This window comes from Drosophila hydei, unplaced genomic scaffold, assembly GCF_003285905.1.
Source record: "Drosophila hydei strain 15085-1641.00,03,60 unplaced genomic scaffold, DhydRS2 tig00008114-arrow-pilon, whole genome shotgun sequence".
Taxonomy (NCBI): domain Eukaryota; kingdom Metazoa; phylum Arthropoda; class Insecta; order Diptera; family Drosophilidae; genus Drosophila; species Drosophila hydei.
In genome coordinates, this window is record NW_022045827.1 from 3,162,919 (window position 1) to 3,175,309 (window position 12,391).

A 12,391-nucleotide genomic window follows, 5' to 3' on the forward strand; every position below is an offset into this window, starting at 1 on the left:
ACTGTGCTGCGTCGTTGGGTACAGGTACAGGGTATTTCGTGGTCGGACGCGTTCGACCAGAGTACTCATGTTTTTGTTTGTTAAACTAGTTTACTTGAGTTTTGAACTTATTTTCAACAACTAGCTATAAAACACTTAAGACATATTCAAAGGGGCCGCAATGTACCATATGTATGGGTGTCGTTGAAAGAGTTCATGTCTGCCAGCTGCTGTTGCATTATGGTGCAACGCAGCATTAGCGGAACGTAGATTTTCTCACAGTTAGCAGTTGGTTCGGCGACCAACTTCAGATAATTTGGGGTTTGCTGAATGAACTCAGTGTAGCTGAGTTGCGGCTGCCTGCCACGGCGTGTTTTGCATCTGACGCAATTGCAATCGACCTCGCGGTACTCATAGAAGGCATAGCGGGCCCGATAGGCGGCACCTATGAGGCACGGATCCGCCGGTGCTTCATGCCTATAGACGCACCCATTGAAGACGTCGGCTACAATTTGCAGTATGGTGGCATTGTTAGAGCATTCGCCTGTGACAATAATTTTGGTATTGGGCGTTACGCGGAATCCGGCATTGTTGATAATGGCAACATGATGCATCAACTGACCCTCGATGACGGCCCGGGCCTCATAGCGCGGCTCATCGAATTTCTTTAGTCCGTGCAATGCATCTACTGTTTGTTCTGTGATGTTGTCATTCCATCGCAGCGAGCCTTTGGCTTTGGGTATGTATTCCATTTCATCAAAATGTACGGCGATGTTGCCATCGTTACCTTTGGGCGTGTTAATCAACATTTGATTAAAGAGTTTCCAGTCGTCGTTGGCCACTTCCCGGCAGATTCGCTCTCGCACTAAGCCCCCGTTGGAAAAATGGTAGCAAGTCATGTAGGCGTTCGGCACGGTTGGATGACACATGGTTTGTCCCTCTTTTGAGGCAGCGCCGTCATTTACTGGCAGTATGATCATGTCGTGTTTGGAGAGTGATAAAATAAGAAAATTTGGCTCCTTAATGCTGGCCAATAAGCTGGAATTACTGTTGGTGGCAGCAACTATCATGCAGTCTGGCTTAAATTTCCAGCGCATCACATGACAATTGCTAATGCGCCCCTGCAGTCGATTCGTGGCAATCGGTTGCATTAGACGTGATTCTAAATGTGGTGCACAGGCGTCCAGGCACAGCTCAGACCACTTCTTGTCATTTATGCCCATTAGATTCATTAGCGAGCCGTCAGAGTGGTCAATGGATGCAATGTTGCCAATCAGCAGCGATGCCAAAAAGCTGCTTATTAGCGAAATGCGTACTGTTTCATTATATTGGCAGGGATAGGTCTCATAGACCTTACGTATCTCAGGACCAGTCATGCAAACAAATGCGCGAGATCCAGTGACTTTTTTCATTTCTATTGAGCTACCAATTCCATGTTCCATCTCTTTACAGTGCTTGTCACTAGATTTAGTCAGACAATAAAACGTGGGCACTGTGAAACACTTTTCCGTCAACTGTTCGTGTAGGTTCGCAAAAGCTGAAAGGCCACAGAGCGCACGAAAGCCGCTCTCGGACCAATATATGGCGCCATGATGATGCGTCGCACCACCAATGGCTGCAACCCTATACAAATCAGCGCCCTGTGATACTAGGCAATTGAACAAAATGTTCAATGCCTTTATATACATCACGGGATTCACCTCAAAGTGACCAGGTTCCGTGCCCGGGGTGACACCATTTTCGGTGTGGTATTCGGGCAGATCAACATCATAGCGCACCGTCACAGTGTTCTCTACCTCAAACTTGGTGTTCAGTATCACTGCCTCCAATTTCTCAATGCTCAAGTGGATGCCCATGTATGTATTGCCACTGTAGTCTGGTGGATGTCTGTGACACATTGCAGCTAGAACACAGATACATATAAACCAAAAACAAGTTTAGCTGAAAATTTTTATATACTCTGAATACTTTTGACAAACTACAAAATCAATCTAGAGCAAACATAGATAGAGCCTAGGAACTTGACGTTAGCTTTATTATTATATTATAATAAACGAAATATGTTTATTATAACAAATTTTAAAGCCGGATTGTCCATTCGCTATGGGAGTATTATAAAGCTGTGATTCCAATAAATCTATGGACTGCTGATATCGAAAAATCTAGATCGAAAAACAGTTCACTTCATGAATGGTTTTAAGAACAAGTTTATTATTTTTGATAGGTATTTATGGGCATATGTTTTATATAATAAAATCCAAGCACTTTTTCAAGTATATGCCACAATTGAATATAATCGGTATATCGATAACTCTACACCTAAGTATTATTGCTCAAGGCAGCTCAGTTTAAGCTGTTTGTGATCGACGCTGTTCGGTTATCTTGAACTGTAGCAACACCACCAAATAGGTGGCCATGAAGGAGATGTTCGTGGTGATCAATTCGCGGTTGATGTTCGCATAGCCATCGAGATTCATGATGGGCGGGTTCTTATTGATAGCGACGAGCAGCATGTCCACCTCCTTCTGTGTGGCAGTGTCCACGGCTGTTAGATTAATGTTGAGCAATTTGGTCTGAAATTCCATGCCCACTTTGTGCGAGGCATAGTGCGCCTCGTTGCAGATGATGTACAGCAGGCACATGCAGTAAAAGACGATGACGAAGAGACCCACCTCCTTGTATGTGGCGCCATGATCGATAATCTCGCTAATGCTGCCATAAGTGGCAATGATGCTGGTAAAGAAGATTACCAGACAGTACATGCCATACATGTTCGAGTAGGCGCGTCCCAGCTGCTGCATCATGTGGCTCAGATCCACCCAGAGATGGCGATACTCTGTCAGCTTCTGGGCAGGCTTCTCGCCCTTTATTGTGGCCTGCAGCGCATCCGACAGGGCGTGACTGGCCGTGCCAAAGGCATTGCAATTGATGTACCACAGGCTGCAGAAACAGTTCAGCATCGCTATGATCGGATAATAGGCAAAGGTATACCATAATCGAAAGTCCGGCTGCAGGAAATACTGCGACAGGTTTATGGCGATGCTGAGCAGCCAGGAGAAGACGCACAGTGCATAGGTCAGCGGATACAGGTTCGGGAATACGATTGGCGAGCCAGTGGTCTTGAAGAACTTATACTGATAGTTCGTCCACATGTTCTTGAAGATGGCCACCTGGTGTCCATGGCGCCAGCTAGCGACGGGCAGCAGAAAGTTCGTGAAGAGCAGACTGATAAAGATGACATTGTAGATGGCCTCGTCGAAGCGTTTGTCCGGGCTGGTTATGAACTTTTTGACCCGCTCTCGCAGCACCAGCACCACTACTGTCGTCTGGCAGCTGTAGATGAAAACGGCCCACATTACCTGCTTGGATCGCCACGAGTATCCAGTTCGAGGCATATTTCTGACAGGCGGATTACGATGTATGGGCATTACGCCCATGATCTGGAACAGAACTAGCAAGCTTTTGGTCGTCTTGTAGAATGAATCGTGTTTGTCCAGCTCGAGCGGGTCGTCCACGGTATCTGGCTTGCGTACGTAAACATCGTCGATGGCATTGCCGCCTGCCAGCATCTTGAGCTTCTCCCGATAGCGCAGCTCGTCCTCCAGAAATTGACGCTGATTGGGATTCAGCATGGGTGCCACTTTGCCTTGTGGCGTTAAGCCGCGACTAACCGCCCAGAAGGACATGATGTGGACAATAGCTTGGAGCCAACACCGATACCACAATCCTTGCCAGCCTTTTATATGGCTCGCTTCTGCTGTTGACTTTTGATTGAAAAGCAAACAAAAGTGCGAATGCCGCCTACGGGGCGTACCGCTATTTGTTTGCTGTCCATTAAATATAGCCCGGAATATCGTCTATATATATATATATAAATACATATATATTTATATACCATATATGGCCGTCGGGCCGTGTTTGTTGTGGTCATTTGGTGTAGCCTTGCCATGCACTGCCCCGTCACGGTTTTGCTGACAAAGGGCTGAACGGGTAGCCCCAATCGGGGGCGGGGCATGGCGTGAATAATGCTACGCCCCTGCGTCCCTGTGTCTATGTGACTGTATGTGCATGTGTGCGTTTGTGTGTGTGTGTTTTGGGCCAGGGCAGAAGGCATATAGAATGCGCTTAATTTGCCGGAAATGAAAGTTTAACGATGTGTAAATGCTTACGAATGCCCGATAGAGGCTCGCACTAATGACCAATAAAAATGTGGCACCGCTGACCCAATGAATGTAGTTTCGCCTTTTGTCCTTCTGTGCCTGGGTGTGTGTGTGTGCCCGACTTTTGATCCACTTCTGCCTGAGTTAGTCAAGGCCAAAGTCAATTTTCACGCACTCGAGGCTCGCTCAAGATTAGAGTCAAAATCTATTGAACAGCAGCTGGCAATGAGTCCAGACGCTGCCTGTCTATGGCAGCTGTTGGGCAAGGTACACACACAGGCAGCATACACACAATCAGCACACACTCGAAATTGTGTTTAAAATAGACTTTGCTCAAGTCCAAACACTTCAAAGGCAGCATTTAATTTTCTTAGGCACTCGGCCAACTGTTGCCTACTTCTCTGATTTTCTACGTCTTTGGAGAGTGTATTATAAAAATGTCATACGAAATGTAACGCACTAAAAAAATAGTAAAACTAATAAGTGATGTCAATGATGCATTGCTTGCAACTTTGATAAATGTAAAATTATTTTATTGTTTTTTATCAAATAGCTGCAAAAGCTTCAATTTTTTACTGGCACAATAGGTATTTTTTCGATTAACATTTATTTAGCATTATTATCAATAGCTGAACATCAAGATAGCGTCCCTATAACTTTCTTTTCATATTGCTGTATTTTTTTTACTTTTGCTATTTTCATACTACAAAAGTAGCTTAACTATTAAATATTAAATTAAAGAATTGATGCCCAATATTGTTAAAAATATTTTAATTTTAAGTTTAAATCACCTTCAACTTCATCTACATGCAACATGCTTATAACTATATTTAAGCAATATCTATGCCAGCTATATCTTTGGAATATGTTAAGCAGAATTAGCCAAATTTTTTGTCTATGTCAAGGATTAATATATTAGAGAATTATGTTATACCTATATGAAGTTAATTTAGTAAATATTTTCTTTTAATTTTTCTTTTATCTACTCAATTATTCTTAATCGAAACAGTGTATCTTTCGCTTCGTCATTCTCAACTGAAATTTCTTGCTCTCAGTGTCCCTCGCTTCGTGTTTGCATTGCATCTCTAAATTTTCGTTTGCTTCTTCAGGCTGCTGCTTCATATCGTTGTTGTTTTTGTTGTCGACTGTGCTATTTTCATTGCAATAGTTTGGCAAACTCTGCTTTCGTTTTAATGCGAAAACTTTGAAAACTAACGACGAGCAGCACCAAATAAATAAAGTGTTTAGCTTGTTTTTTATAGCCGGATGTACAGGATAAACATTTTGTGTGACATAATTGCAGCCAAGTTGGCCGGAAGATGTGCACAAATTTAAAAAGCACCCTAAAAACACTTGAAGGAACTTGCTAGCTAATGCATAGCCAAGTTGAATGCAGCGCACGTTGGGCATGAGGCATACTTCAGACAGCTCAGCTAGTTTAAGCTGGAAAATACGTTTTTACTTTTTATTTTAATTTTTATTTTAAGCCAATAAATAGCAGTTATTCAGCTTGCATTCCATTTAGGTAAATTTATTATGAGACACAATTTCATCGACTTAAGCCGTGTCACGCGCACAGCTCTAGGCACCGGGTCCTGCCAGCAGTGTGTCTGTGTGGACTTACCGCTGCATCTGTCTTTGTGTTGAGCCATCCCATCTTCATCTTCCTGCTGTTGCCTTGAGTTAGTTGCAGCTCAAGGTCTTCTCGTTGGCTCGTGTACGTGCCACATTCGTTGTCTGCCTGCCACATGAACGACACACAGTCACATCGAGCAGCTGTCATGGCCGCCAGCTGTCAACTGGAGCTGATCATCGCGTTGTGCAGCGAACAAATTACATTTCGATTTCCGTTTTCCTTTCTGCCTTGCAGTCCTTTTTCTCCTGAGCCCACAAACACACACAGACACACACATACACGTACACACGCATGCAATTGCCCTTTTCCTTGCCCACCTAGAAGTGCATTATGCAACTGTCTCTGCCGCAATCGCTTGGAATCCGCCCTACAGCAAAACTTTTATTAATATATTATGTATAAGGTGCGCGTGGGATTTAAGATTAGCTTTTGCTATTGAACACAGCCCTTGCTATGAATCATAGCCTAATACAATTATAACAATGAAACACAATTGCTTAGAATTATTCATAAAGGCTAACAGTACAATAAAGTTTAAAGCTTAGGGCATATTTCAGTTAAATAGAGATATCACTTTCATTTAAAAATATCATTGCGGTAACTGGCACTAGCTTTAAAATGTGTTCAAGCATCTGAAGGCTATGGACTGAATTCCCGCAGGCAACATTTATCTAGGGACTGTTTTGGGCAGCCAAAGGTCAATTGGCCAGCTAAGAAAATAAAAATGAAAATAAAAGTTGATGAGAAAAGCTGTAAATTGTTTTTGAAATGAAAATAATTCAATTTGCTTTTAATTTAATGGATTTTCACTTGCCATTCCTTTAGATCAAGTTGAATAAACACATTGATGTTTCCCTATCTTTTGTGCTCACATTTGGAATTTAAATAATAAAGTTGTAATTGCATTTCTTTACGGTTCACTTAATTCTGCATTTAAATAGTTATTCAGAAGGTAAAATCAGTTTTTTCTTTTACTGTTTTTGGCTGTCACCCACAAGCGAATTTTTTCTCTACGCATGTCAATAATGAAGAGAAATATATTTTTATATAATTAAACTTTATTTTATATATATTTTTTTTCGCTGTCAAAACTGGCACAAAAAGTGGCTTTAAAAGTCAGCTTGATCTATATTTAAAGCCCAGCGCAAATATTGAGCTATGTGATTTTGCAACTGTCACGAAATGTAATCGTCGTCAAGTTTTGTGCACAATTCGCAACTAGTTGCTCGGCTGTGATTATTGTTGGTCATTTATCTGCCATTTAGGCAAACAAACCAAACCAAACTTGAATACAAATTCAAATTTAATCATTTTATTGAAGAGTATTATAAGTGTTAGTGTTGTTGTTGTCATCATTGATTCCAGTCATGTGGCTTTTGGTTGTGGCCAATTACAAAACTGTCGTAGGTTGGAGCCAGGCGCAAGCTCAACCGGATGCACTTTATATGCTGCCAATGTAAAATATAAATTATAATTTAATTTTGTTGGGCCATTTAATTTGCAGCACAACCACACACACACACATACACAGACACGCACACATAGATAGTAGAGCACTCTAGTTGCCATATATAACATGCAAAAGCATAATGCAATTAAATATTAATCATACGCACTGTGAGTTACAGCAATAGAGGCCGAGGGCCAGCATATTGGCTAACTGCCTAGTAGCTTCAATTGGTGTATCGACAAATTAGCAAATTGCACATACATCAATTGACTAATTAGTGTTAAAAGCAAGAGCTTCTCCCTCTGTGTGTGTGCGTGTGTGTAATACAAAACATACGCTCCAAGACCGGAAATAACAGAATTTACTAGCATATTCGAATATACGGATGGCATTGGCATGGCCTGGCGAGCCGGTGCCAGAATATACCAAACTAATTTCCTTATTTGACAAATGCGGGTCATGCCGCCCATACGGGCGTCCCAGTTCGAACAGATGCTCTGCCGATTTCATTCCAAATGGAAGTGAAAATTTAATTTGCACTTCGCATTTGCAGCGCTTTAATGAGAGCCGCACAATTGCAATTAAAATGGTGAAACCAAATCGCTTTTAATTTGTATACCCTTCGCCAGTGGGGGTCACACTATAACTGGGTCACGAATTTAGAATGTAGAATGTAAAACGCATTACGCTTGACTCTTACATAAGCTTTAAAGCATAATTATTTCCAGCTGCGACAACTGTCTGAGTTCGTTTCCTTTTCAGTGTGGGTGAAGGGGTAGGTCTATATGAGTGAATTCAGTTTGCACAGAAGTAAAATCTGGCCTAGATGACTGATGTAGCTGCAGTATGAACTAATCCTTTGTCTATGACTACTATAACTAAAGCTTATTATCTTTTTATATAAAGAGCATATTTCTCTATTAACTGACTATTTCTTATAGCTGTTATGGATGGCTGTCTTCAAAACGAAGAGCTTATCATATAAAGATAATATTTTCTGTAATTTAATGTAGTATACTTTAATAATATGCTGAATATTTTTGTTTTAATAATAAAATATAAATATATATTTAAATATAGATAAACAGCTTAATCCTTTTGGAACTAAAATTAGAATTATTTATTATTCATATGACAAATTTGTTTTTGACATAGTTTTTCAAGGGATTAATATTTATGCACGTATATTAATGACACCTATACTAAAACATATTTATATATATAATTAAAAATTTTATTATTTACCCACAAATGAAAACTATTTGAATGCCTTCCATGTGGTGCGCAGGTTGAACTCGGTATGCTTGAGCTTGTTTGAGCTGTTTTAATATTTTAAATGAAAAATATATAACTAGATATCTATTATGAATATATTTGATCCAAATGAATTTTGAAGTTAATTTTTTTTTGTTATTTTTAAACGTGTTTATTTGCTTACTAAAAACTATTTTTTCCATTTTTTCTGACCCATTTTTATCAAGGTCCGTCACTTTATTCCGCTACATATAATTATCCACATCATTATTGTTATTGCAACATAATTATATAAAAACTGCTAAAAATCTAGCCTCTTAAATATTATTCAGATTTATGCACTTCTCGACATTTTTTTTATTGTTTTCAAAACAGATGTTTCCTAAGACTTGCTTATTGTTATTGTTGCTAGAGTATTAAATTTTTCGCAGATAATTTTGCTACTTTCTCGCTTTGTTTTATTCCCTTTGCCATTTTACGTTTTTACTATTTGGCCTGCAATAATCCACGCTCCAATGCGCTTATGCGCTCATTCGGCCAACACATAATAATTTTCGCCTCGGCTTAGCCGCTGCCAGCCGCTTGGCAACGATCTTCAAATTTAATTAAAAAACGCTTTGCATATTTTCCCATTGATTTTCATTTTCATTTTTATTTTTATTTTCATTTTTCACTGCTGCTGTGCGTCCTACAATGCGCTTTCTGTTGATATTCGTTACGTTCCGCGACGGGTAAGCAGCTCGATTCGCATAGAGCTAGATGAGATGAGGCTGCTGGGTAGATGGCAATTATTTTCTTGGCGGCTTTTGTTGTGCCTCAATTGGCATTTGAATCGGCTCGCATTGATAAGTGAGAAACGTCCCTGACGACTGTCATTTACCATTGGTTACCATCTTTCCGTTTATTGACTCTGTGCAATTTCCTTCAGCTGCCAGCGATCCCAGCCTCCAGCCAGTTGCCTTGCTGTATGGCTGGCTGTTTTTTATAATTCGAAGGATATATACAAGTGGTAGTGCATCAATTAGTAAAGCAAACTCAGCCCAGTCAGTTGGCAAAGATAAAACGCAAACATTTTATTAGTTAGCTGCTTGCCATACCTATTCCATATAGCTTCTATTACTCCTGCTGGTGGTGCTGCTCTTGCAGCTGTTACTGTTGCTCTTGCATTTTCCATTTCAAGAGTCGGGCTTTAGTTTTTTATCTCTGGCCAAACAGTTGGCGTCGCATTGGGCGCACAAAAGACATAAATGAAGTGTCGCCATTGTCCTGGCTGCCGTTTCTACGGCTGCAGCCGGCTGCCATGCAAATGCGAGCTGCATTAAAAGATTTTTCGGGCATAAATGCGCCAGGCAGTGTTGCCAGCTCTCGCCCAGGCTAAAAGAAATATTCAAGCTTTTTGTGGCTAAAGAACCCTGAACAATGGCACGAAACGGCTTAAAGTACGTTGTTCGAGATAACGCTAATGTGGTTTAAGGCTAATGCTTTTCCTTCTCAAAAGCTTAGGCAATGCGAATTTTGTTTAAATCATCTGTTATCGATATCTTTCTAAAAGCATCTATAAAAAAAACTCGTTGTATACACAGCTATCATTATTTAATTTACTAAAATTAATATATTCTGTAAGAACTTATTATAATATATTTGCGATAATTTTTTGATAATTTAATTTAACTTTTTTTGTAATTAAATAAAGCATAAAAGTAATTATTATTGGTAAATATTAATATCATTCTTAAAATATAATTTAGTTTAGATAAACATATCGATAGTTCTCTAACATAATATATATATTTTGCCAATCATCGCTTGCAGCTTCTCTTCATGAATATACATATTTCGTCTCGAGTTATTCAATAGAATTCTCTTGCTTGCCAGGCTAGCCAGAAAACTGTCGTTGTTGACAACCCTAATGGAACAGGCCCCAACCCCCCATAAGCCGTAAAGAGCCCTGCTTTTGCATTTGCATTGCCATTGCTATCTTTATCTTTATTTTTAGTATCATGCTTTTATTGACTTGGCGCATTTAACTTTTAATTTCGCAAGGATGTTCATAAAAAGGCGAAAAAGGTGACACACAACCGAATCCTTAAGAATTGGTCTGGGGTGTAAATGGAGCTAGGTAGCAGTCGGGCGCATTGGATTGCTGCACAAAACTTTCGCTGTTGAAAGTTGAAACAACCTGAAGCGCTTTAAGCGCCTTTGCATTTGCTGGCTTGTAACACCTTTTTAACCTCGTTTCGTTGGCGTGAAATCATTTTTAAGAACGAAACGACGCTGTTTTAGATATATACATAGATATACATAAATATATATATATACATATATTTATATATATATGTTATATTCCCCAGCCATAGAATGTAGTGCCTTGTAAATATATCGTGGCTGGTGTGAGCTCTTTTTTTATAAATTCTTTTTTTTGGGAGGAGGTTAGTGTACAGGGGCTTAGCTTTTGTCAGCCAACGTGGCGTATACTTAATGGCAGCTGCCTGCATTCACTCCTGTCAGCATAATGGGCACAACAAGCCGAGCAGCGTGCAATATTTATGATTATTATACCCTGTACTCATAAAATTGGCCCAAAATGGCATAGCATAAGGTTGGTTGAGTAAGTGTTCCAGCTTAAAGTAGTTATGCGAAAAACTATGAGTTATTTTCTATACTTATTTGTTTGGTTAAAAATGCCTCGTTGAACAATACGAGTTATTAGTCATAAATTCTTTATTGATTAAAGGAATATGAAATACAAAACCCAAGGAGTCCGGTAATAAGTTAATAAATATATATTCACATAAAAGTCTAACTTCTGCACAGAAGTAAGCGTATAGGGCATCTGCTAGTCACGCTCGTTCACTCACCATTGTTATGATTATTTTGTTGAAAAAAGTGTAAAAAATAAAAACAAAATCTCAACTGCTTCGATCGCAAGCGCTGCATTTCACTTGACAGTTATTTGACGTTGTTTTTTGCTGAAGCTTCTTTTATTGCAGTTGTTGTTATTGTTTTCGCTGTTGTTGTTGTCGCTGGCAGGATGTGCTGCTAAGGCCAAACTATGCGGCAGCCGTTTCAATGTGAAATGCTTGCCAGTTTTTTTATTTCCAATTTGTGGAGCTTGCGAAGCACTGCAACTGCTAAAGATGAGCAGCAGCAGCAGTAGCTGTAGCAGCAGCAGCAGCAGCAAACTATGTGTGAGCAGTTTGCTGCATCCTGCTTCCTGCATTCTGGCCCGTGCCATGTTCCTGTTCGAGATGGCCAACTAATTCGTATACTATATACTGGGTAATATGATTTTACTGCCACTTGCCACACACACACTTACATGCACCCCTGCACCCTTTTACTTTGCTTTAACAGATTACTTTTGCTGCTTTAGTATTTTCTGTTGGGGCAGCTTTCATGTTTCCAAAGCGCGAATTTAGCCGGCACAAACGACACACACGACCCTATGCACATGTGTAAAAGTATGTGTGTGTGTGTGCGTGGCGCTGCTTTATGTATGTTCCACTAACCAATTTGCGCTTTGCGCTCGACGTGATTTACAATTCCCCAGCGAGCTGTTGCCTCGCTCGCCGAACCGGCTTAATAGCCACAGTCAAGCCAGCAGCTGGAGTAACTGAAGCAAAGGCTATGTAGAGAAAGTAAAACGCAGCTTGAAGTTGTCTTGCAGCGCATGCAAATCAATTGAACATTTGGCTGACTGTGCTTTGCCCATGGGCGTAGACAGGCACTTAGCCAACAAGGGGGTTAGCAAGAAGTCAGTTTATGAATTGCTTAACAGCAGATATGGGTCCTGGGGATATGGGCCTGCCGCTGAGATAACATTACATTCATTTACTTGCCTAAGAGTACTGTTGTGACTGGATTTATTTATTTATATATATATTTTTTTGTAATGGGAAACTATCGATAAGC

At 40.2% G+C, this 12,391-nt stretch overlaps 2 protein-coding genes across 2 annotated transcripts; both read right to left on the reverse strand.

Annotated features, from left to right (window-relative positions):
* Window positions 1-146: 146 nt before the first annotated feature.
* Window positions 147-908, reverse strand: LOC111599123 (xylulose kinase). Its single transcript, XM_023314685.2, has one exon. The coding sequence runs from the start codon at window positions 906-908 to the stop codon at window positions 147-149; it is 762 nt and encodes a 253-aa protein (XP_023170453.2).
* A 1,419-nt stretch (window positions 909-2,327) lies between these two features.
* LOC111599122 (gustatory and odorant receptor 21a) lies at window positions 2,328-3,667 on the reverse strand. The gene has a single exon (XM_023314684.2). The coding sequence runs from the start codon at window positions 3,663-3,665 to the stop codon at window positions 2,328-2,330; it is 1,338 nt and encodes a 445-aa protein (XP_023170452.1). The 5' UTR covers window positions 3,666-3,667.
* Between the last annotated feature and the right edge of the window lie 8,724 nt (window positions 3,668-12,391).

Excerpts from the sequence above, each read along its gene's own strand:
- LOC111599123 (XM_023314685.2), bottom strand. The coding sequence starts at position 908 with ATGTGTCATCCAACCGTGCCGAACGCCTACATGACTTGCTACCATTTT.
- LOC111599122 (XM_023314684.2), bottom strand. The coding sequence starts at position 3,665 with ATGTCCTTCTGGGCGGTTAGTCGCGGCTTAACGCCACAAGGCAAAGTG.